At 42.2% G+C, this 27,492-nt stretch overlaps 1 protein-coding gene across 3 annotated transcripts in view; it reads left to right on the top strand.

Moving 5' to 3' along the window:
- LOC124553680 (histone acetyltransferase KAT2A) overlaps positions 1-27,492 on the top strand; it is a 327,182-nt gene that overhangs the window by 245,893 nt on the left and 53,797 nt on the right. For all 3 annotated transcript variants that reach the window (XM_047127565.1, XM_047127567.1, XM_047127566.1), the window contains one exon: positions 21,000-21,205. In XM_047127565.1, the coding sequence (XP_046983521.1) occupies positions 21,000-21,205 (206 nt within the window). The remainder of the gene's footprint in view (positions 1-20,999; positions 21,206-27,492) is intronic.

Genomic DNA, 27,492 nt, shown 5'->3' with positions numbered 1-27,492 from the left:
AGCAAAAGGCTATTTACAATTTATACAGAAACCAGATGGCAGTTGTAAGAATCAAGGGGCACAAAAGGGAAGCAGTGATTGGGAAGGGAGTGAGACAGGGTTGTAGCCCATCCCTGATGTTATTCGATCTGTGTATTGAGAAAGCAGTAAAGGAAACAAAAGAAACATTGGGAGTAGGAATTAAAATCCGTGGAGAAGAAATAAAAACTTTGAGGTTTGCCGAAGTCATTGTAATTCTGTCAGAGACAGCGTAGGACCTGGAAGAGCAGTTGTCTTGAAAGGAGGATATAAGATGAAAATGTAGACAAGAAGAGAATAGAAGCTTTTGAAATGTGGTGCTACAGAAGAATGCTGAAGATTACATGGTTAGATCATGTAACTAATGAGGAGGCATTGAACAGAATTGGGCAGAAGAGGAATTTGTGGCACAACTTGACTAGAAGAAGGGGTCAGTTGGTAGGGCATGTTCTGAGGCATCAAGCGTGGAGGGTAAAAATTGTATACAGAGACCAAGAGATGAATACTCTAAACAGATTCAGAAGGATGTAGGTTGCAGTAGGTACTGAGAGATGAAGAAGCTTGCACAGGATAGAGTAGCAGGGACAGCTGCATCAAACCAGTCTCAGGGCTGAAGACCACAACAGCTACTAACCTATAACTTATACTTCTTGGGAATTGAAGCTAAGGTGAAAAGAAATCTTTGTTCTACAGAAGTGCTGAATAAAAATATTGTGTAAAGTTGATAACCAAACATCTTACAAAAGTGTGTTCAGACACACACACACACACACACACACACACACACACGCGCGCGCACGGTCCACACGATGGTATTTGTGTAACTTCCATATAGATTATGTATCCCTGTGTAGGGCTCAAAGCGGAGTTTTATATTCTGGTGTAAAATGCTGCCAGTAGGCATCATGCTGGAAATTGAATAACAAATGTAAAATAGTACTCCATTGGCCACTCTGTCTACAGTTTATCAGACTGGTTGAGTTTTGCTATTTGGGGAGTAAAATAACTGATTATAGGTGGGTAGACATAATATAAAATGCAGACTGTCTGTAGCATGAAAAGCAATTCAGATTTTTTTATTTATTTATCTTTTCGGGGGAGGGGGGGGGGGGGTGGAGAAGAAGAACAAACAGACACTTTGAAACTAGCCACTGATCCTCCTCCTATACTATAAGGGGCAGTCAGATGAAATGGAAACCAAACACCTGCCACCAGGGTTCTAAGGAAGTGATTCTCGTTGGTTTCCTTGAGCATGGTGCACCAATTAATTAAGAGAGGTGTGAAACGCCATAAAAGTTAAGGCAGGTGATACGAAACAAGTGTCAGGAAAAATTTAGTGCAAAAATTTTGTTTTTTCAAGAGAATGCACATCCACACATGGCCAATCGTACGCGAGAGCTCCTACAATACAATTTAAGATTAGTTGAGTAGATCATGGTATCTGATGAGGAGATACTGAAACAAACTGTGGAATAAAGAGAAATATCTGGTGCAAGTTCACTAAAACAAAGGATCAGTTGAGAGGTCACATCCTGAGACTTCAAGAACTCCTCTATTTGTTAATGGATGGAAGTGTGAGGGAGGGGTAAAAATTGTAGAGGTAAACCAAGAGATGAATACAGTAAGAAAGTTCAGAAGGATGTACGATGTAGTAGTTGGATGGGAGGTGTTTGATCATCCACCAAACAACTCAGATTTGGCACCAAGTGACTACTCTCTCTTCCCACCAAAGAAGACAATGCTTGCTATACAACGGTTTGATACTGATGCCAAACCGCATGCTGGTATAAACCAGTCATTGCAATCACAGGCACCAGATTTCTACATATGCGGCATTGAAAAACTTGTGCTACCATATGAAAAGTGCCGCAGTTTGAATGGTGATTATGTAGAAAAATAGCTAAGAGTGTACTTTTAAAATGTGTATAAAAAATTGGTTTTTCCATGTTGTTAATTTTATATTTCAAAATGTCTGTTACTTTCTGCATGACTCTCATATCGTAATGTGTTTGGTTCTTACATTTGAATGGAACTTTTTCGTGATCCCATTGTAGAAGGTGTTGGGTTTTCATTTGACTGCCCCCCATACTAAGCTGAAAAAGATGTGTTTAACATCCGATATCAGTTTAAGTGTTAGGAAATCTCTCTTGAAGGTATTTCTCTGGATTGCAGCCATGTATGGAAGCGAAATGTGGTCAGTAAGCAGTTAAGACAAGAAGAGAATAGAAGCTTTCAAAATTTGTTGCTACAAAAAAATGCTGGAGATAGCCGAGTAAATCAAGTAACTGACGATGATGTCAAACTGGGGAGTAAAGGGATATTTCTGGAGCAAGTTCACTAAAAGAAGGGATCAGTTGAGAGGTGAAATCCTCAGGCTTCATGATATCATCAGTTTGGTAATGCGCAGAAGTGCAGGGGGGAGGGGATAAAGTGCTGCTACAGTGACTACAGCACGCATACAGGATAACACTCAAATGATTCCAGAATGAGAATCTCATTCTGGAAACATCCCCCAGGCTGTGGCTAAGCCATGTCTCCGCTATATCCTTTCTTTCAGGAGTGCTAGTTCTGCAAGGTTCGCAGGAGAGCTTCTGTAAAGTTTGGAAGGTAGGAGACGCGGTACTGGCAGAAGTAAAGCTGTGAGTACCGGCCGTGAGTCGTGCTTTGGTAGCTCAGATGGTAGAGCACTTGCCCGCGAAAGGCAAAGGTCCCGAGTTCGAGTCTCGTCGGGCACACAGTTTTGATCTGCCAGGAAGTTTCATAACACCCAAATGTCGGACTTAGAGAATTTCTTATCGGTAGCATCAGCCGAGAACTGCTAAATGTACATCACGAACCGGGGTCTCAAGGATGAAACAGTTTTGTCTTTATAAGTAATTATTTTGTTAAGAAGGTGTCAGTCTTCATGAAGCCGTATGTGCAGCAGCATTGACTACTCACACAGAAGATGCCACGTTATTATAGGAGAACAAGGTGTACCCGCCCAACAGAGTATAAAGCTATAGACAATATTACTATCAAGGCCGAGAACTATGTAGGTGCACAAGTCGTCTTGCACAGTCCATCACTTTTCTGTGGAGGAGTTCTGAATTTTACCCTTAGCAACAATGATGCCAATCAGCAAGGTAATGGCTGGGTTACCGTTGCTTTAGTACGTGGCCCTAAAGTCGATAAAGTGGCAGGACTGGAGTCCTTCAACAGCCGTGACATCATCGCTTATCGGACATTCCAGATCGCAGAGGTCTACAATAGAGATATGAGTAAATCCTATTAACCTCTCGTCGGAGCCTTTTGTCTTCAGGACGAGAATCATCGTAAAATAAATGAATCTGGATCTGTGTCTATGTGGGTGAAAGGTGTTGACAACTGTAAAATAATTACTGTTATCAGTGACCTCACTCATTATTACAGAAATTAAGTAAAGTATTTCTATCCAATATCCATACCAAAAAAAAAAAAAAACCTACAATTGGCTTACTTAATTAATGAGCGTATTGCATCAGCCACATTTTATGAACTCTGTGTGAGCATTGACCTCGGTGATTACACAACTGCTTATTGCTCTTTGTTTATAAACATGACAAAACAGCAGGTACGCGTGCTGCTAAATAGACTACAGCACACATACGGGATAACACCCAAATGTCCGATCGGTAGTGTCAACTGAAAACTGCTAGACATATGTCGTGCTGCTAAAGTGACTACAGATTGAGATTCATTTATATTACGATGATTCCTTGTCCTGTGGACCAAAGGCATCGACGAGAGGTGATACGATTTACCCATATCTCTATTGTAGACCTCTGCAGCCTGGAATGTCCGATAAGTGATGACGACACGGCTGTTGAACGACTCCAGTCCTGCCACTTTATCGACTTTAGGGCCACGTACTAAAGCAACGGTAACTCAGCCATTACCTTGATGATTGGCATCATTGTTGCTAAGGGTAAAGTTCAGAACTCCACCACAGAAAAGTGATGGACTGTGCAATTCGACTTGTGCGCCTACATAGTTCTCACTCTTGATAGTAATATTGCCTGTTGCTGTATAGACTGTTGGGCGGGTACACCTTGTTCTCTTATAATAACGTGGCATCTTCTGTGTGAGCGGTCGATGCTGCTGCACGTACGGCTTCATGAAGACTGACACCTTCTTTACAAAATATAGACAAAAATTGTAGAGGGAGATCAAGAGACAAATACAGTTAGCAGATTTAGAAGAATGTAGATTGCAGTAGTTATTTGGAGGTGAAGAGGCTCGCACAGGATAGAGTAGCATGGAGAGCTGCATAAAATCACATTTCAGACAGAAAATAACAGCAGCAGCAGCAACAACGATGTTGTTGTTGTTGTTGTTGTTGTTGTTGTTGTCTTCAGTCCTGAGACTGGTTTGATGCAGCTCTCCATACTACTATATCCTGTGCAAGCTTCTTCATTTCCCAGTACCTACTGCAACCTACATCCTTCTGAATCTACTTAGTGTATTCATCTCTTGGTCTCCCTCTACGATTTTTACCCTCCAGTGCTAAATTTGTGATCCCTTGATGCCTCAGAACATGTCCTACCAACCGGTCCCTTCTATTCAATACCTCCTCATTAGTTATGTGATGTACCCATCTAATCTTCAGCATTCTTCTGTAACACCACATTTCAAAAGCTTCTATTCTCTTCTTGTCCAAACTATTTATCGTCCATGTTTCACTTCCATACATGGCTACACTCCATACAAATACTTTCAGAAACTACTTCCTGACACTTGAATCTATACTCGATGTTAACAAATTTCTCTTCTTCAGAAACGCTTTCCTTGCCATTGCCAGTCTACATTTTATATCTTCTCTACTTCGACCATCATCAGTTATTTTGCTCCCCAAATAGCAAAACTCCTTTACTACTTTAAGTGTCTCATTTCCTATTGTAATTCCCTCGGCATCACCCAACTTGATTCGACTACATTCCATTATCCTTGTTTTGCTTTCGTTGATGTTCATCTTATATCCTCCTTACAAGACAGTGTCCATTCCATTCAATAGCTCTTCCAAGTCGTTTGCTGTCTCTGACAGAATTACAATGTCATCGGCGAACCTCAACGTTTTTATTTCTTCTCTGTGGACTTTAATACCTACTCCGAAATTTTCTTTTGTTTCCTTTACTGCTTGCTCAATATACAGATTGAATAACATTGGGGAGAGGCTACAACCCTGTCTCACTACCTTCCCAACCATTGCTTCCCTTTCGTGTCCCTCGACTCTTATAACTGCCATCTGGTTTCTTTACAAATTGTAAACAGCCTTTCGTTCCCTGTATTTTACCCCTGCCACCTTTAGAATTTGAAAGAGAGTATTCCAGTCAACATTTTCAAAAGCTTTCTCTAAGTCTACAAATGCTAGAAATGTATGTTTGCCTTTCCTTAATCTATTTTCTAAGATAAGTCGTAGGGTCAATATTGCTTCACGTGTTCCAACATTTCTGCAGAATCCAAACTGATCTTCGCCAAGGTAGGCTTCTACCAGTTTTTCCATTCGTCTGTAAAGAATTCGCGTTAGTATTTTGCAGCTGTGACTTATTAAACTGATAGTTCGGTAATTTTCACATCTGTCAACACCTGCTTTCTTTGGGATTGGAATTATTATATTATTCTTGAAGTCTGTGGGTATTTCGCCTGTCTCATACATCTTGCTCACCAGATGGTAGAGTTTTGTCATGACTGGCTCTCCCAAGGCCATCAGTAGTTCTAATGGAATGTTGTCTACTCCCGGGGCCTTGTTTCGACTCAGGCCTTTCAGTGCTCTGTCAAACTCTTCACGCAGTATCGTATCTCCCATTTCATCTTCATCTACATCCTCTTCCATTTCCATAATATTGTCCTCAAGTACATCGCCCTTGTATAGACCTTTTATATACTCCTTCCACCTTCCCTTCTTTGCTTAGAACTGGGTTTCCATCTGAGCTCTTGATATTCATACAAGTGTCTCTCTTTTCTCCAAAGGTCTCTTTAATTTTCCTGTAGGCAGTATCTATCTTACCCCTAGTGAGATAACCCTCTACATCCTTACATTTGTCCTCTAACCATCCCGCTTAGCCATTCTGCACTTTCTGCCGATCTCATTTTTGAGACATTTGTATTTCTTTTTGCCTGCTAAATTTACTGCATTTTTATATTTTCTCCTTTTATCAATTAAATTCAATATATCTTCTGTTATCCAAGGATTTATACTAGCCCTCGTCTTTTTACCTACTTGATCCTTTGCTGCCTTCACTATTTCATCCCTCAAAGCTAACCATTCTTCTTTTACTGTATTTCTTTCCCCCATTCCTGTCAATTGTTCTCTTATGCTCTCCCTGAACTCCGTACAACCTCTGGTTCTTTCAGTTTATCCAGGTCCCATCTCCTTAAATTCCCACCTTTTTGCAGTTTCTTCAGTTTTAATCTACAGTTCATAACCAATAGATTGTGGTCAGAGTCCACATCTGCCCCTGGAAATGTCTTACAATTTAAAACCTGGTTCTTAAATCTCTGTCTTACCATTGTATAATCTATCTGATACCTTCTAGTATCTCCAGGATTCTTCCATGTATACAACCTTCTTTCATGATTCTTGAACCAAGTGTTAGCTATGATTAAGTTATGCTCTGTGCAAAATTCTACCAGGTGACTTCCTGTTTAATTTCTCTCCCCCAATTCATATTCACCCACTATGTTTCCTTCTCTCCCTTTTCCTACTCTCGAATTCCAGTCACCCATGACTATTAAATTTTCGTCTCCCTTCACTACCTGAATAATTTCCTTTATCTCATCATACATTTCATCAACTTCTTCATCATCTGCAGAGCTAGTTGACATATAAATTTGTACTACTGTAGTAGGCATGGGCTTCATGTCTATTTTGGCCACAATAATGCGTTCACTATGCTGTTTGTAGTAGCTTACCCGCATTCCTATTTTTTTATTCATTATTAAACCTACTCCTGCATTACCCCTATTTGATTTTGTATTTATAACCCTGTATTCACCTGACCAAAAGTCTTGTTCCTCCCACCACCGAAGTTCACTAATTCCCACTATATCTAACTTTAACTTATCCATTTCCCTTTTTAAATTTTCTAACCTACCTGCCCGATTAAGGGATCTGACATTCCACGCTCCGATCCGTAGACCGCCAGTTTTCTTTCTCCTGATAACGACGTACTCTTGAGTAGTCCCCGCCTGGAGATCCGAATGGGGGACTATTTTACCTCCAGAATATTTTACCCAAGAGGACGCCATCATCGTTTAACCGTACAGTAAATCTGCATACCATCGGGAAAAATAACGGCTGTAGTTTCCCCTTGCTTTCAGCCATTCGCAGTACCAGCACAGCAAGGCCGTTTTGGTTAGTGTTACAAGGCCAGATCAGTCAATCATCCAGACTGTTGCCCCTGCAACTACTGAAAAGGCTGCTGCCCCTCTTCAGGAACCACATGTTTGTCTGGCCTCTCAACAGATACCCCTCCGTTGTGGTTGCACCTACGGTACGGCTATCTGTATCGCTGAGGCAAGCAAGCCTCCCCACCAACGGCAAGGTCCATGGTTCATGGGGGGGAAATTCGACATAGGCATAATATTTTTATTACATCTTTTCTATGGAAGCATATAAACAGTCATTAGTGATCTATGCCATATTCATATAATTTCTCCATTATTTGTCCATAACAAAAAACTGATGAGAAATGCTTCTATTTGACTGGAAACCGTGTTTGTATTCTCTGAGAATATTTGGAGCACACTTCTTTAAACTTTCATTCAGCACCCGATAAAATATCTTGTAGATTGTCTTAATACAGTTATGCTTCAATAATTTTCACAAGCAAGCTTTTCTTCTTTCTTATACACGGGATATATTATTCCAGATTTCAGACCTCAGGCATGCTTTCACTTTCCCACATGTTATTTATGAATGCACGTATTCCACATATTACAGGATGAGTGCCAAACTTTGTAAGTTCTGGCACTACCACGTCTTCACCAAGTGCACGATTATTTTTCAGTTTGTGTGTCACTAACTCCACCGCCTGTGTTGTTGGTCTCCATTACTGTTTGTAAATAGGGAAACACTTGGAAGAGATGGTCTGCAACGTGCCACACAAAGAGGACATGTACAGCAGTGGAACCGTAATAAGTTGTTTAAGTGCCAGAGAGGCCCAATGGCACCCTCTTTTTCTGTGGCCGGACATGTCAGTGTTGCACAATGCTCAGTTGATGCAGAGCCGTCACACTCCGCAAGCCACCCAACGGTGTGTGGTGGAGGGCACTTTACGTGCCACTGTCATTACTTCCCTTTCCTGTTCCAGTTGCGTGTGGTTCGCGGGAAGAACGACTGCCGGAAAACCTCTGTACGTGCTCGAATCTCTCTAATTTTACATTTGTGATCTCCTCGGGAGGTATAAGTAGGGGGAAGCAATATATTCGATACCTCATCCAGAAACGCACCCTCTCGAAACCTGGACACCGAGCTACACCGCGATGCACAGTGCCTCTCTTGCAGAGTCTGCCACTCGAGTTTGCTAAACATCTCCGTAACGCTATCACGCTTATCGAATAACCCTGTGACGAAAGACACCACTCTTCTTTGGATCTTCTCTATCTCCTCTGTCAGCCTGACCTGGTACGGATCCCACACCGATGAGCAATACTCAAGTATAGGCCGAACGAGTGTTTTGTAAGCCACCTCCTTTGTTGACGGACTACATTTTCTAAGGACTCTCCCAATGAATCTCAACCTGGCACCCGCCTTACCGACAATTAATTTTATATGATCATTCCGCTTCAAATCGTTCTGCATGCATACTCCCAGATATTTTACAGAAGTAAGTGTTACCAGTGTTTGTTCTGCTGTCTTATAATCATACAATAAAGGATCCTTCTTTCTATGTATTCGCAATACATTACATTTGTCTATGTTAAGGTCAGTTGCCACTCCCTGCACCAAGTGTCTATCCGCTGCAGATCTTCCTGCATTTCGCTACAATTTTCTAATGCTGCAACTTCACCAACATCATGGGGTGAAATACTGGTATGCGAGTGTATCTGAATGCGGCAGAATGTTTGATTTCCGAGAGGTGGGTCTGTTGTTCTGTGACACGGCTCGTACAGGGCACGCTGCTTCAACAGTGTGGCGTATGTGGAACCAGTGGAGAGATAAGGATACTGGATGACACAATGTGTCCACAGCATGAGATGACTGCCATTTTGTCCACTTGGCTGTAACGGACACAACAGCTTCACCCACAGTGCTGGAGAGACATTGGAGCACTGCAGCAGGTGTGAACATGTCTATTTCGATGGTTTGTTGCCTTCTTCTGCAGACTGGACAGGTGGCACACATACAATTGCATCGGCTCCCGTTGACCAGAACCCACCAATACTGCAGACTGAAATGAGCCCACGAATGTCGACAGTGATGTGCTGAGTGGCAAAATGTAGTGTTTTTGGATGAATCCCACTTCATCTAGTCCTGCAGTGAGAGCTGTATACATAATCAATGCCACCAAGGTGAGAGCTATTGGACAGACTGTACTGCTGAGCAGCATAGCAGACAAACCCCTTGTTTGATAGATTGGGGCACTATTGCCTATGTCGTGTGTTCTCGCCTCCTACATCTTGAGGACAATCTGAACAGCTGCTACATCAGGGAGATTTTACAGCCCGAGGCATTGCCTTTCTTGCAGGCCATTCCACATGTCATATTTCAACAGAACAATGCCTCACTGCATGTGGTGAGGAATGTGGAGGCCTGTCCATTCACCTGAAATTCCACACTCGGAACATATGGGATGTGGTCATTCAGCAGCTTGTTCGTTCAGGTCCATCTGCAGCCACAGTTGATGCTTTGTGGACACTCCTACAAACTGCGACGCAGAGTATTAGACAGCAGCACATTCAGGCGGTCTGTGATTCCGTGCCGTGACATCTAGCTGCTCTCATTGCAGCACGTGCTGGCACTTCTCCGTACTGAATTTCCACAGTCACAGTGCATGTACAGCCCTGTAATGCTAATCATGTGTGTTATGTCATGTCCGTAATTGGTGGAATAAATGTCATTGTGATCACGTCTCTCGGTCTTGATGTTTCCCTTTTACCAAACAGTAGTGTATTTGCTTCTCCCCTTTTCATCTTCTCTTGCCTCTATATTCTCCTCCTGTTCTTGTCGATCTCTTGATACCTGTTCTTATCTTTACTATTGCATGATTGAATTTTCTTGTTTGGTCCTGTTCCTTCAGTTGTTCTATCTCTTGAGATTTAGCTTCTAGCAGTTCTTTTTCTTTTTGTTAGATATCCTCTGAACATTTAATTCTTAGTACACCTCCACATTTCTTCCCGTCTTTTATTGTTTTTCTTGTCTACATTCATCATCTAACCATTTTCTTTGCTGCCTCGTTCACCACTTTCTGGATCCTGTTCCATCTATCTTAGTTTCATATTGGTTCCTCTCCAGATGGGAGGACATTGGTAATTTGTATTTGGTGTGCTTCTACAATTTCAGTATCATTTAGTTTTTCTATGAATGTGACATAGATCTCAACTTCCTGTTTGTTGATTTTAAACAAGCTTTTGTTAGTGTTGCCTTGCCAGCGTTCTACACTGAAGTGTCAAATAATCTAGTATAGGTATGCGTATTCAAAAACAGATATATGTAAACAGGCAGAATATGGCATTGTGGTTGGCAACACCTATATAAGACGACAAGTGTCTGGTGCAGTTGTTAGGTCAGTCACTGCTGCTACAATGGCAGATTATCAAGATTTAAGAGAGTCTGAATGTGGGGATTTTCCCATACAACCATTTCACGAGTGTACCGTGAATGTCAGGAATCCGTAAAACATCAAATCTCCAACATCGCTGTGGCCAGAAAAAGATCCTGCAAGAACGGGAACAGTGATGGCTGAAGAGAATTGTTCAATGTGACAGAAGTGAAACCCTTCCACAAATTCCTGCAGATTTCAATGATGGGCCATCAACAAGGGTCAATGTGTGAACCATTCAATGAAACATCATCGATATGGGCTTTCAGAGCCAAACGCTCACTCATGTACCCTTGATGACTGCACAACTGAAAGCTTTACGCCTCGCCTGGACCCGTCAACACCAGAATTGACTCTTGGTGACTGGAATCGTGTTACCTGGTCGGATGAGTCTTGTTTCAAATTGTATCGAGTGGATGGATGTGTATGGCTATGGAGACAACCTCACGAATCCGTGGACCCTGTATGTCAGTAGGGAACTGTTCAAGCTGCTGAAGGCTTTGGGGCATGTGCAGTTGGTGTGACGTGGGACCCCTGTTGCATCTAGATATGACTCTGACAAGTGACACGTACGTAAGCATCCTGTCTGATCACATGCATCCATTCATGTCCGCAGTGCATTCCGACGGACTTTGGCAATTCCAGCAGGACAATGCAATACCTCTAATGTCCAGAATTTCTACAGAGTTGCTCCAGGGACACCCTTCTGAGTTTAAACACTTCTGCCGGCCACCAATCTCCCCAGACATGAACACTATTGAGCCTATCTGGGATGCCTTGCAAGGTGCTGCTCAGAAGAGATCTCCACCCCCTCATACTCTCACAGATTTATGGACAGCCGTGCAGGATTCATGGTGTCAGTTCCCTCCAGCACTACTTCAGACATTAGTCGAATCTATGTCATGTCGTGTTGCGGCACTTCTGCATACTCGCAGGGGCCCTACAATATATTAGGCAAGTGTACCAGTTTCTTTGGCTCTTCAGTGTATAAAGCACAAACAGTATTGTAAGAAGGAAAGTTGCTACTCACCATATAGCGGAGATGCTGAGTCACAGATAGGCACAACAAAAAGATTTCACAATTGAAGCTTTCGCCCATTGGCCTTTGTTAACAGTAGACACACATATGCACACAAACACACTCACGCAAATGCAACTCACACACACTATGTGTGTATGAGTTGCAGTTGAGTTGTGTTTAAGTGTGTGTGTGTGTGTGTGTGTGTGTGTGTGTGTGTGTGTCTGTCTATTGTTGACAAACGCCAATGGCCGAAAGCTTTAATTGTGAAATGAAATCCAGACCATTACTGCCTAGGGTGTTGACAAATATCAACAGGGACAGTTGAAAATGTGTGCCCTGACCGGGACTCAAACCCGGGACCTCTTGCTTATATGGCCTACGCTCTATCTGACTGAGCCATAGAGAACACGGAGGATAGTGTGACTGCAGGGACTTATACCTGGCACACCCCGGTGAGACTAACATTCCCAACTTATTGTCCGCACACTGCATTTGTAGTGCTCCTGCCCACTATACTCATGGCTCGCGGCAGTCAATCTACTGAATCCCGTAAGAGTTTGAGCAATGTGAGTGCATCCCCACTGAAGATAATCATTGGCTGGTAAGCCTCATCTATATATGAATGTGGTATCTGTTCTTTCAGACATGTCCAAAAGAACAGACACCATTGGTGATCTTGCAGCCTTCGTCAACAATAGGTGACACACACACACACACACACACACACACACACACACACACACACACACACTCACTCACTCACTCACTCACTCACTCAGTCGTTCATTCACACAAACGCAACTCACACACAACTGCAGTCTCAGACAACTGAAACCACACTTGAGACTGCATTTGTGTGTGCGAGTTGCATTTGTGTGAGCGAGTTGCATTTGTGTGTGTGTGTGTGTGTTCTATTGTTGACAAAGACCTTAACAACCGAAGCTTTAATTGTGAGAGTCTTTTTGTTGTGCCTATCTGCGACTCAGCATCTCTGCTATATGGTGAGTAGCAACTTTCCTTTTCATAATATTGTTAAAAGAGAGAGTGATACCCATTGTTTCAACATATTCTGGAAACCCGCTGCATCTCTCTGCGTAATGCACGGCAGTTCTTGCTGTGCACGATCCCATAGAGACGCATATTTCCACTAAGAAATTGACAGGGTATTCAAATACCCTTCAACTGATGTGAAAATTGATGCTGAATTACACACACTACAAAAGTTAGCACCCAACAATGGTGACAAACCAAAACTAGTTACAAAATTAAGCACAAAAAAAGGGAAAGAACAAACTACTAATAGAAATCAGACCACATTAGAAAAGAGTGCACAAGTACAAAAAGATACATTTATAACATTTCTGTACTGCGATCACATTTACGATAAAATAAGTTGTTTGTTTTGAAAAAGTAGGCTGCAAATTGGCTTTAGGACAGAAAGCAATATAAGATCAGTATTATACACAACACACATGAGAGCCAAGCATATAAATGTGCAGAATATATAAAATAACATGTAGTGAATCGGATAAATCTTAGTTGGGCAAACAGGGAGAATCGTCAAATGATATTCAGAGAACATATTAATGTTAGTAAGACCAACCCCTCAACATTTAGTGCTCATTAATGAGAATGCAAGCATTCTGCTAATGACACAAATAAAAAGATTACTGTTCTTCATATAGCAGAAAAAGGATAGACTACTGAACATTCTTGAAGAAATTGAGATATACACTCATTTGACTAAACACCGTGACAACACACTTAATCAAGAAACAGGAATAAAAGTACATAAAAAACTTTAAGAGTATTTTAATCGATTAAGTTTAGTTTGAGGTATATTCATCTTTTGCGCGAAAAATTGCCTGATTTTACACGAAATTTTGGATTACCATTGGATCCGAATCTTACTGACAACCTCACTATACTATAAACAAAGATTTTGCACTGGGGCCAACATACTTGATGTATAGTTCATGACAATTGACACTGGTTTATGTGTATGTTCCAATTATTTTACAAATTTTATAGTTTTTACATACTAATTGTCCAAAAATGATATTTTACATTTAAAAAGTACTGTTAGACATGCATATAAATATGATCTCAGAAATAACAAAATGCATGTAAAATGGAGTCTTTGGTCCATTAGTCAGTTCCATGTTTATATTATATGACCAATAAATGTCACTGGCTAAGAATTGACAGCAATAATACAGATGACTACCTGCATGTTGAGAGATGAACTTAGTTGAACGTCACAAAGAACTTATAACTGACATGCATGTGATGGAAATACATAATATAAGTAGACTTGTGTTTCTGCTGTTATGTATTCAGTTGTCCTCTGGATCAGATCCCACTGATGATAGGTTATACATCCAAATACCGGTTTGGCGAATAAAAATTTTAAGTGCACCCCGTAATGTTTAGAAGATGTTCTTTAACATATATTCATTAGCTATGGAGCACCAAGCATTCAGGATTCTTACCTCACTAAAAGTCTACTTGGGCAGCTTTAGAAGAATTGAAATACCCTGAAAGATTTGTTACTCAGGCGACTTTTTTATATTGTTTAATTATTGGTCATGTGAATCTAGTACTGTACAGAGTATAAAAGATATTGGACCATTTCTTAATTACTACAAACATTTCTTGAAATTTTTTACTCGTGTAAGTTTAGCAAAAGGTAATATTACACAATATTTTATTATTCTACACACTTTACAAAATCTGTCTTAATTGGTTCTGCAGTTTTGTTTTTCTAGGTACTCCCTTGCTGTATAAAAGCAGTGCTTCATCAAGTAATCTTCCACTGTTTATTTGAAATTGTTTCTGTCCATTTTTTTTGTGGATTTTGGTAATCTGTTATACCATTTGATGTTCTTCTGTAACAGAGCAATGTTTGTGTGTTGTACATGTACATCATTTATTTGTCTTGTGTGGTAGCAGTGTATGGATTCACTGTGAGTCATGCATGGATTACTACTGTTTAATTATTTTACCATAATTACATTTTCTAGTAAGTAAAGACAGACAGGGAAGTGGTAGTATTTATTTTTCTTAACTAGTAGCTTGCATGATGAGCTTTGGTCCACCAGTTCCATTAGTCTAATAATCTTTATCTGAATTCGAAATTTTCTCAAAATTGCTCCACAATTTCCCCATAATATCACACCATATTTCAATATTGAGTGAATGTAAACAAAATACACTCCTGGAAATGGAAAAAAGAACACATTGACAGCGGTGTGTCAGACCCACCATACTTGCTCCGGACACTGCGAGAGGGCTGTACAAGCAATGATCACACGCACGGCACAGCGGACACACCAGGAACCGCGGTGTTGACCGTCGAATGGCGCTAGCTGCGCAGCATTTGTGCACCGCCGCCGTCAGTGTCAGCCAGTTTGCCGTGGCATACGGAGCTCCATCGCAGTCTTTAACACTGGTAGCATGCCGCGACAGCGTGGACGTGAACCGTATGTGCAGTTGACGGACTTTGAGCGAGGGCGTATAGTGGGCATGCGGGAGGCCGGGTGGACGTACCGCCGAATTGCTCAACACGTGGGGCGTGAGGTCTCCACAGTACATCGATGTTGTCGCCAGTGGTTGGCGGAAGGTGCACGTGCCCGTCGACCAGGGACTGGACCGCAGCGACGCACGGATGCACGCCAAGACCGTAGGATCCTACGCAGTGCCGTAGGGGACCGCACCGCCACTTCCCAGCAAATTAGGGACACTGTTGCTCTTGGGGTATCGGCGAGGACCATTCGCAACCGTCTCCATGAAGCTGGGCTACGGTCCCGCACACTGTTAGGCCGTCTTCCGCTCACGCCCCAACATCGTGCAGCCCGTTTCCAGTGGTGTCGCGACAGGCGTGAATGGAGGGACGAATGGAGACGTGTCGTCTTCAGCGATGAGAGTCGCTTCTGCCTTGGTGCCAATGATGGTCGTATGCGTGTTTGGCGCCGTGCAGGTGAGCGCCACAATCGGGACTGCATACGACCGAGGCACACAGGGCCAACACCCGGCATCATGGTGTGGGGAGCGATCTCCTACACTGGCCGTACACCACTGGTGATCGTCGAGGGGACACTGAATAGTGCACGGTACATCCAAACCGTCATCGAACCCATCGTTCTACCATTCCTAGACCGGCAAGGGAACTTGCTGTTCCAACAGGACAATGCACGTCCGCATGTATCCCGTGCCACCCAACGTGCTCTAGAAGGTGTATGTCAACTACCCTGGCGAGCAAGATCTCCGGATCTGTCCCCCATTGAGCATGTTTGGGACTGGATGAAGCGTCGTCTCACGCGGTCTGCACGTCCAGCACGAACGCTGGTCCAACTGAGGCGCCAGGTGGAAATGGCATGGCAAGCCGTTCCACAGGACTACATCCAGCATCTCTACGATCGTCTCCATGGGAGAATAGCAGCCTGCATTGCTGCGAAAGGTGGATGTACACTGTACTAGTGCCGACATTGTGCATGCTCTGTTGCCTGTGTCTATGTGCCTGTGGTTCTGTCAGTGTGATCATGTGATGTATCTGACCCCAGGAATGTGTCAATAAAGTTTCCCCTTCCTGGGACAATGAATTCACGATGTTCTTATTTCAATTTCCAGGAGTGTATATGGTCCTGAGATTATCATATAACAACAGAAACAATCTGTAGATGGATATGTGTGTGTGTGCGTGCGTGTGTGTGTGCGAGTGTATACCTGTCCTTTTTCTCCCTAAGGTAAGTCTTTCCGGTCCCGAGATTGGAATGACTCCTTACCCTCTCCCTTAAAACCCACATCCTTTCGTCTTTCCCTCTCCTTCCCTCTTTCCTGATGAAGCAACCTTGGGTTGCGAACATTTGAAATTTGTGTGTGTGTTTGTGTGTTTGTATCATGTCTATCAAATACCAACGCTTTCTCATTTGGTTATTACAGCATCTTTGTATTTATATATATTTTTCCAACGTGGAATGTTTCCCTCTATTATATTCAAATTATTTAATTCGAGAGATAAAAAATCTACTCAACAAGTGGCAGCAAAACACACACATAAAAGACTGTTGCGATTGGCAAGCTTTTGGAGCCAGGGGCTCCTTCTTCAGGCAGAAGGGTTGAAGGGGAAGGAAGAATGGTGAAGTAAAAGGAGTGGAGAGGTCTATGGAAAGGGGTAGATTCTGGGAAAGCCACCCCGAACTGCGGGTCAGGGGAGACTTCCCAAAATCTACCCCTTTCCGTCGACCTCTCCACTCCTTTTCCTTCACCATTCTTCCTTCCCCTTCAACCCTTCTGCCTAAAGAAGGAGCCCCTGGCTCCAAAAGCTTGCCAATCACAACAGTCTTTTATGTGTGGATGTCGAAGTTAACATCCCTATCTGACAGACGGATCACTACCGACTGTGTCACATGTCCTCACTTTGTGAGACACAGCAGATCGTTTTGGTATTTATACCAGTTCATTTGTGCAAAGACTTGTGATCGGGGAGTTGACACTACTACTTCACCTACCTTTGACAGCCAAATACTGGCAGTGAAATGTTTCCAACAAAAAGGATTCGAACTGGCTTATCCTCAGGTCAAGTGCCACTACACACGTGTGCATTAGTAACATCGAGCTGGGTATAGGGCTGTTGATAAAAAATAGAGGTATATAGAGGTATCGATATACCAGTATTTTTTCCAAAAAAATATCAATATATATCGGCAATATTTTTCCACCAATACATCAATATGAAAATGGTAATATTGGGTGCTGATATTTTTATTTTATATTATGTTTTTTCACAATTTTCGAAAAATATTTGAAGTTGTTCTTTTGAAATTGTATTAGGACATAATTTTACATTCATTGTGTAATGCAGTCTCAGTACTTTTTTAGCTTTCATTACGTCCACTCTTTCTCTTTGACTGTGTGAAGAGAGTATATGTGGTACAAAAGAACCACATTGATTGCACTAGGGAGTGGTGGTGTGAATTGAATAACAAGATTTCCGATGTCAACAAATGTTAAATCCTGCCTAGTCATCAAAGATAGGGTGTCTAGGAAACCTGCTTCCTCGGTTTGCTAGACAACAATTTGAGCAAATCGTATTAATGGGTTTTATTATGAAAAGTAATCCACAATACTTAACTTTGAGAATTATGTAGATATGTTGCAAGAAAAGGGTGACATGCAAAATAAATAAGCTTCTTCACTTTATACAATTCCTTATATACAGTTGACATTCCATTCAGGTCGCTAGTCTTGAGGCTTCTGTAGAACTAGGCAGTGGCCAGTCGGGTGCAGCGCGTATGTCCTCTACACACAGAGGCTACTGCTGTTGCCTACAATCAGATGACATCTTGTCACAGCCATCTCCGGTCTATCGTTCCCGACTAGCTTGTCAGCACTCGACTTCATGCTGTAATGACAAATGGTACATCGGTTGCGTTACAAAACAATTTTTAACACAACTAGTGTGCTATTTCTTCTCGTTTTCCTTAGGGGGATAGACAGGCTGCTAGCTTGTTGATTTACAGAATATCTAATAATAAATCAATACTTCTATATAAAAACAAAGATGAGGTGACTTACCGAACGAAAGCGCTGGCAGGTCGATAGACACACAAACAAACACAAACATACACGCAAAATTCTAGCTTTCGCAACCAACGGTTGCCTCATCAGGAAAGAGGGAAGGAGAGGGGAAGACCAAAGGAAGTGGGTTTTAAGGGAGAGGGTAAGGAGTCATTCCATCCCGGGAGTGGAAAGACTTACCTTAGGGGGAAAAAAGGACAGGTATACACTCGCACACACACACGTATCCATCCACACATACAGACACAAGCAGACCTATTTAAAGACCTGTGTCTGCTTGTGTCTGTATGTGTGGATGGATACGTGTGTGTGTGCGAGTGTATACCTGTCCTTTTTTCCCCCTGAGGTAAGTCTTTCTGCTCCCGGGATTGGAATGACTCCTTACCCTCTCCCTTAAAACCCACATCCTTTCATCTTTCCCTGTCCTTCCCTCTTTCCTGATGAGGCAACCGTTGGTTGCGAAAGCTAGAATTTTGCGTGTATGTTTGTGTTTGTTTGTGTGTCTATCGACCTGCCAGCGCTTTCGTTCGGTAAGTCACCTCATCTTTGTTTTTATATATAATTTTTCCCACGTGGAATGTTTCCCTCTATTATATTAAATCAATACTTCAATACACACCTGTAAAACTGGCAGGATACAGGGTGTCACGAGGTTTTCCCCCGGTTGCTGGAGGTTATCCCTTAGATTATTTGGAACAAAAAATGTAAATACAGTAATGTGATCAGATCCATAAATGAGGAGCTACCACAGAGTTACGAAACATGCCACGGTGTATGGAGCGCTACGCTTGTGTTCACAGGACACACGATCAGTCTTAGGTAGATAAGTGCAGCGAGTGATAAGTTTGCATAACGACCACGTTGTTGGTAGTGCAGTCACTGTTTACTGTTATTGTCCCCTGTGTACAGTACACTTCGTTATGCCATACAAGTTTTCATCACAGGAGTATGGAGAGATGGTGTACATTTTGGACTTCCGTGAAGGTAATGCAAAAGCTGCTCTTGCTGAATACCACCGTCGGTATCTTAACTAAAGGATTCCTAGTGCCAAAACATTTAGTGGAACATATCGAACATTACTAGAAACTGGTACTCTTCCCAGTATTCGTATTCGCTCCGAAAGACATTGTGACATTCAGGAAGAGGGAAACATTCTTAATTCAGTAGAGCACAGTCCTTATTCAACTACAAGATGCCCAGCTACCCGATTGAACATTTCACAATCTAAGGTATGTAGGATTCTTCATGAGAATGGTCTGTATCCTTTACATGTGCAGAAAGTTCCCCATTTAGAACCACACAATTGTGCCAACCGTTTGCACTTTTGTAACTGGTTAAATGGAAATCGGCAACTCTATAGCTTCATAATGTTCGGTGATGAGGCAACCTTTACAAGAGATGCCATCAACAACATGCATGTCTGGGCAGACGAAAATCCCCATGCCACATTAGTATCTCAGTTTCAACACAGATTCAGTGTCAATGTGTGGTGTGCTGTTGTGTGTGACCAGTTACTGGGGCCGTTTATTCTCCCAGGAAATTTAAATGGTCAGATGTACATTAACTTTTTACAAGAAGACTTACCACATCTTCTTTGACAATGTTCCTCTGGAAACAAGATGACACATGTACGTCCAACATAACGGGGCACCTGCACACTTCCGCCATGTGGTAACAGCTTATCTTAATCAGCAATTCCCACATCAATGGATAGGTCGCGGGGGCCCTACCAACTGGCCTGCCAGATCCGCATATTTAACATCCCTAGATTAATGCATCTGGGAATGGATGAAAGGCATTGTGTACAAAGTTAAGGTGGAAACAGAAGAAGAACTGCTACAACGAATTTTCGATGCTGCAACACCAATAGGGAGCAAGCGTGTGCAATTACAAAATGCTGCTCGCGCAGTTCACTCTCGTGTGAATCTTTGCCTTCGAATGCAAGGAAGAAATTTTGAGCACTTGCTTTAAATTCACTCTGAATGGAAGAGACTGCTACAAAATTTTTAAATTAATTATTATGTTCGTTTTTGACAGTGAAATCCTACAGTAAACATTTTTTCTGCCATTTTCCCAAGTTCTTTCAGTTAGGACCCTAATTATGGATCTGATTTATTTACATTTTTTTTTTCCGAATAACCAAAGGAAATATCGTCCAGAAACTGGGGGAAAACCTCGTGACTCACCCTGTATTTACAATGTGCAGGTGACATTTTTATAGGCAGGTATGTCAATATTTTTTCCACTGATATATCAATATAATTATACTTTTTTTCAATATAATGAGAGCTGATGATTACATTTATTTAAACATCAATATATTGGATTCCTGATATTTTTTAAAAATATCAACAGTCCTACTGTGGAGGCAGTTACTGCTTTTCTATTGACAACACGGTACTCCTCGCCTCGTTTTTTTTTTTACCAGTGAGTCCGGCTGGCGTGACGCCTAGTGATCAATTCCACATTACGTAGGAGTGTCCCGGTGCTTTTTATTGGGCAGTGTATTTTTGCCACTCACAGTGAAGTGTGGACCACTAAAATTTCCACAACATCCAGCAAGGCTAAAGTAATACTGACGGACTTGTCACACTTCACAGGCCGTCTTTCCCGAGAATGCGCCCCGAGACGAGACGGCGAAGCTGGAGGAGGCGCGCGGCATCATCAGCTTCCACGTGGTGGGCAACTCGCTGATGCGGCCCGTCTCCAAGTCGACGATGCTGTGGCTGGTCGGCCTGCAGAACGTCTTCTCCCACCAGCTCCCGCGCATGCCCAAGGAGTACATCTCCAGGCTCGTCTTTGATCCGTGAGTATCTAACTCTCTGTCTAAACGTGTGCTCTACAAAACATTGTGAACTGCCAGAGGAGCATTCGACCTAACCGGTAACTCTGTGGTACTCGTGCAGAACTATCTGCTGCATTGTAGACAGTTCACACGGGATGAGAATAGGATATTTTGAAATGCAATGCTACAGAAGAATGCCAAAGATGATACAAGTAGATCACATAACTGACAAAGGGGTACTGAATTGATTTGGGGAAAAAATAAAATTATGACATTATTTTGCCGATGACCTGATGTTATGGGGAAATTGCGTGAAGGAGGTGCAAGAGCAGTTAGATACATGGGAGGCAACGGCAGCACAATATGGAATGCATTTCTTGCAAAGAAAAGTGAAATAATCGTCACAACAAGGAAGAAGAATAGGCCGAATGTGGATATAACTTGTGGAGGGGAAAAACTACAAGTGGTAGAGAACTTCAAGTACCTGGGAAGCGTGATTGAAAGTAAGGGGGGAAACGCAATGGAAATAAATGAAAGGTGCAGAAAAGCAGGGCAGTTCTACAAATGCATTAGGGGGCTTATTTGGAGCAAGGAGGTGCCACAGAAATCCAAGGGAATTATATACCGAACCTACTTTGTCCCCATATTGACATACGGAAGTGAGACATGGGTAATGCACAAAAGCGACAAAAGTAGAATACAGGCTAGTGAAATGAAGTTCCAGAGGAGCAGGTTGGGTGTAACAAGACGAGACAGATTGCGAAATGTGTATGTGAGGGAAAGACTAAAGGAGGAACCAGTACAGGACAGGATAGAAAAATCAAGACTGCAGTGGTATGGACACATGAAGAGAATGGATGAGGGAAGAATTCCAAAGAGGATGTTTGATCTGCAACTGGAGGGGAAGAGGCCCAGAGGAAGACCAAGAGATAGATGGGTGAAGGGAGTGAAGGAATGTGTGATGAGAAGAGGAGAGAACTGGACGAAGGTGGAAGAGGGGGAATGGTGGAAAGACAGAACACGATGGAGAGGCTTGTGTTCCCGACAGACCCAGCCAGTGGCTGGAAACTGTCCAAGATGATGATGATGATTGTCATATATTGTACGAGGGTGGTTTGAAAAGTTCTCTGAATCACCACCAAAGGTCAGCACTAGTGCAGCGAGTTGTTCACGTGATATTCGTTGGTCTGTTGCCTGTAAACACATGCCACATCAGTGCTCTTGGAAGAGAGCTGTGACAATAATGTGGCTCTGTTGTTGTTCCCGCGTAGTGATTTGCGAAGATGGAAAAAATCGAGATTCGAGCAGTGATTAAGTACTTCATAGAGAAAAGTATGAAAGCAAAGGACATTAATGCCAATTTCCAGAATACGCTGACAGACTATGCTCCTTGAAATTCAACTGTTGCCAAGTGGACAAATGAATTTAAATTTGGTCAGGAGAGCTTAAATGATTATCTGAGCAGTGGTCAGCCTAGATGTGTCACTACTCCAGAAATCATTGCAAAAGTGCCCAAAACGGTCACGGAGAATCACCTGCTGAAAGTGTGTGAAATTGCTCACGCTTGTCATATATCATCTGAAAGGGTATATGACATTTTAACTGAAGAATTAGAAATGAAAAAATTATCTGCAAGATGGGTGCTGTGACTCTTAATGCTGGATCAAAAATGCACGAGAATGGACATATCGGAACAATGTTTGGTCCGTTTTAGGAGAAACGAACAAGACTTTTGCACTGGTTTGTGAGCACAGATGAAACTTGGGTGCACTACTATAGCCCAGAAACCAAACAACAGTCAAAGCAGTGGAAACATGCTGATTCTCCATCCCCAAAGAAAGTAAAGACAATTCCTTCGGTGGGAAAGGTCATGGCTTCAGTGTTCCGGGATGAGAAGCGGATTCTGTTTGTAGATTATCTCCACACTGGACAAACAATTACTAGAGAATACTATGCTAAGCTCCTGAACAAATTGCAACAAAATATATGCGGAAAAAGGCCAGGTTTAGCAAGGAAGAAAGTAACCTTCCATCGAGACAGTGCGCGCCTGCACACATGTGCTGTCACCGTGGCAGAATTACACGAACTAAGGCACGAATTGTTGCCACACCCACCTTATTTGCCTGATATGGCTCCGTCAGACTTCCATCTCTTCCCAAAACTGAAAATTTTTCTTGGTGGACGAAGATTCACTTCAAACAAAGAATTGATAGCCGGAGTTGACAATTATTTTGCAGGCCTGGAGGAAACTCATTTTCGAGATGGGATCAGGGCAATGGAACATCGTTGGACCAAGTGAATTAATCTACAAGGAGATTACATTGAAAAATAAAAAAAGTTTCAGTGAGGTAAATACGTTTTTTCTACTTCCTTCTGAGAACTTTTCAAACCACCCTCGTAAATGATTTAGCACCAAAGGTAGCAATTTGCCAAATAGCAGAGGTGCCATATCATTGTCAGGTGTATAAGTGAGACTGAAAACTTTCTGGTTTTCAGATCAATTCTCCTCAAAGAAAGAATCATTCCAAAGCCATCAAGTTTTTGTGACTCAATGTCTCTTCTATTCAGTGAGTTGTTACCTTTGCTGCTGAATTATTTTTATTCTACCAGAAGAGATAAACTGGTGAGACATATCATGAGCTATCAAGCAATTATCAACTTGGTAATGGTGGGAAGTGTGCCCACAGCCACCAGAGACAATGGTCATGTGTGTGTGAGTTGTGCTTGTTTGCTTGTATGTGTGTGTGTGTGTGTGTGTGTGTGTGTGTGTGTGTTTCCTATTTCAGATGAAGGCCTTTTGGCGAAAAGCTGAAATGTACCGCAATCTGTTCATTGTGCTTGTCTGCTGCTCATTGCTGCCTTTGTGTGGTGATTAGCTATGTACCCTTTCCATATTGTTTAACTGAATAGATAAAAAATCTACTCACCAAGCAACAGCAGGAGAACACACACATACAAAGGTTAGGAAAATTTGCAAGCTTTCAGAGCCATTGGCTGCTCTTCCTTGCAGGAGGGTTGAAGTAGAAGAAAGAGGGATGCAAGTAAAGGACCAGAGAGGTTTAGGAAGTGGGGATTGTTTCGAAAAGTCACCCAAAACTCCAGTCGGGGGTGACTTGCCAGCCAGAATGAGAAGCAAAGACTGAGTATTCGAGACTGCACTCGACATGATTGGAAAAACTAAAAGCTTAGAGGTGAAAGATAGGGTAATATGTGAGACAGTGATTACTGCCGAAACATCATACACAAGTAAATAAGAGAGAAAAGCTAACTGCATTGTGTGTGATAGAGAGGGGGGGGGGAGGGGGGGGGGGCAGTGAAAAGTAGACATGTCAGAAAATGAAAGTTACTGAAAACTGAAAGGGAGTGAAGAAAGAAAACATCACTATGAAGAAATGCTAAACTGAAGAAATTAACATAAATTAAGGCCAGATGGGTGGTGAGAACCGAGGACATGCAACACCAGCATCCACCTGCAGAACTCTGAGAAACTGCTGTCTGAGGGAAGAATCCAGATGCCACATGTCACATGTGGTGAAACAGACACCGGGTCACAACTGCCATGTTGTAGAGCATGCTATGCAACAGGGTATTGTGTGTTGCCAATATAAACCCTCTTCCTGTTCCTCCTAACTGAAAACTTACCGGTAGTCAAGCCAATGTGAAGGGCCAAACAGTGTTTACATAACAGCTGGTATAACGTGCCTCGTTTTGCAGGTCGTTTGCCCTTTTACAGTATATACTTTGTCAGTTACAGGACTTGTATAGGTGGTGGTAGGAGAGTGCATATGGTAAGTCTTACAGTGGGAGCGGTCGCAGGGGTAGGAACCATAGGGAAGGGAGATGGGTACAGAAGGAGCATAAGGTCTGACAAGTATGTTGTGGAGACTTGGAGTGTGATGAAAAGGTATTCCAGGTTCGGTGGGAAAATGTCAGGAAGAATGGACCTCATTTCAGGGCTCGATTTTGGGAAGTGATGCCCTTGATGAAGTAGCAGACTAATACACTCGAGACCAGTATAATACAGAGTGACGAGGTGTATTCAGAGTTGTTTTCTTGGAGGAATCGGCAGTACCAGGATTGGATATGGTGGCTTGAGAAATCTGCTTTTGAGCTCAGCTGGTGGGGTAATTACGTTCAGTGAAGACTGAGATGCAAGGGGTGGTGTTCTGCTGTAAAGAGTGTGCAACCGAACAGATACGGTAGCCTCAAATGCTGAGGCTGTATGGGAGGGGACGTTTGACACAGAAAGGATGGCAGCTGTCAGAATGTAAGTACTTTTGTTTGCTCAGAACTCTGTAGCAGACCTTCAGTGAGGATGAGGTGAACATCAAGGAAAGTGGCATGCTATTCAGAATAGGAATTATTACTTTCCATATTGTTATTCCAGCCTGGATTTTCCATTGTGTGAGATATGGTTTCCAATTTTATGAAGAAAAGTGTACCACAGTTTTCAGTTTGTTTAGAAATACTAGGATTAACAATATTGATGCATATTTTACATAAATTTATAACAAATATGTGTTTTCTCCATGAATTTTAATACCTACTCCGAATTTTTCTTTTGTTTCCTTTACTGCTTGCTCAATTACAATTACAATGACATTGTAATTCTGTCAGAGACAGCAGAGGACTTGGAAGAGCAGTTGAATGGAATGGACAGTGTCTTGAAAGGAGGATATAAGATGAACATCAACAAAAACAAAACAAGGATAATGGAATGTAGTCTAATTAAGTCGGGTGATGCTGAGGGAATTAGATTAGGAAATGAGGCACTTAAAGTAGTAAAGGAGTTTTGCTATTTGGGGAGCAAAATAACTGATGATGATCGAAGTAGAGAGGATATAAAATGTAGGCTGGCAATGGCAAGGAAAGCGTTTCTGAAGAAGAGAAATTTGTTAACATCCAGTATTGATTTAAGTGTCAGGAAGTCATTTCTGAAAGTATTCGTATGGAGTGTAGCAATGTATGGAAGTGAAACGTGGACGATAAATAGTTTGGACAAGAAATATGGTGCTACAGAAGAATTCTGAAGATTAGATGGGTAGATCACATAACTAATGAGGAAGTATTGAATAGGATTGGGGAGAAGAGAAGTTTGTGGCGCAACTTGACCAGAAGAAGGGATCGGTTGGTAGGACATGTTCTGAGGCATCAAGGGATCACCAATTTAGTATTGGAGGGCAGCGTGGAGGGTAAAAATCGTAGAGGGAGACCAAGAGATGAATACACTAAGCAGATTCAGAAGGATGTAGGTTGCAGTAGGTACTGGGAGATGAAAAAGCTTGCACAGGATAGCGTAGCATGGAGAGCTGCATCAAACCAGTCTCAGGACTGAAGATCACAACAACAACAACATGTGTTTTCTTTAACAATAAGCTATTTTAAATTCTGAAAATAAGTTCAATGTCCTCTAAAATCTGTTGTGCGATCATATAGTTTCTTTCCTCTTGTTTTATAAGAACAAAAATTATCAATTATTGACAAAATTATTTAATTGGATATATAAAATACTTACTCACCAAGCGGCGGCAGAACATACACATAAAAGACGGTTGCAATTGGCAAGCTTTTGGAGCCAGGGGCTCCTTCTTAAGGCAGAAGTGTTGAAGAGGAGGGAAGAGGGGTGAAGGAAAAGGACTGGAGAGGTCTAGGAAAAGAGGTAGATCTTGGGAAAGTCACCCAGAACCGCGGGTCAGGGGAGACTTACCGTATTGGATTAGAAGGAAAGACAGATTGTTGGGGACTGCAGTCATTATTGCAACCACCAGAAAAGTGTCCATATTGGATCACAAAAAAGGAAAATATATTCCAGTTTATCAAAGGACTCTGACTGAAAAATACTTCATTGTACCTTCCTCAGCACCTTTAAAATTTTTCCACGGAATTTTGGTGTGTGAACATATTCACACTTTTTTTTGTACAACCAACTTTCCTCTTATTTCCACAAGCTCCCCTAGTTGTAACTCTCTCTCACCCATTAATCCATCACCCTAAGTCACTTGTACCCATCCACTCTCAATTGCCTATTCTCACTCACTCACTCACTCATTCAGCCCAGCTCATTGTCATTATCTCTTTGCGTTTCTCTAGCTGTTACTTCCCTTGTCTGACAGCCACAGTCTCATTCGTTCTGTCCTACTACTTCTACTGTCTCCTCTCAATGTCTCCCTCTTGCTCTCTCTTACTGCTACTGTCTCATTCCTTCCCTTCCCACTGCTGCTGTCTCTCCTCACTGTCACTATCTCTCTCCCTCATTGTCATTGCCATACACTCTGTCTCTCATTACCATTTGCTCTCACACACTTCTG

This window comes from Schistocerca americana, chromosome 11 (assembly GCF_021461395.2).
Source record: "Schistocerca americana isolate TAMUIC-IGC-003095 chromosome 11, iqSchAmer2.1, whole genome shotgun sequence".
Taxonomy (NCBI): Eukaryota; Metazoa; Arthropoda; class Insecta; order Orthoptera; family Acrididae; genus Schistocerca; species Schistocerca americana.
The sequence above is the reverse complement of the archived record's forward strand: the minus strand, read 5'-3'. Positions and strand labels throughout refer to the sequence as shown.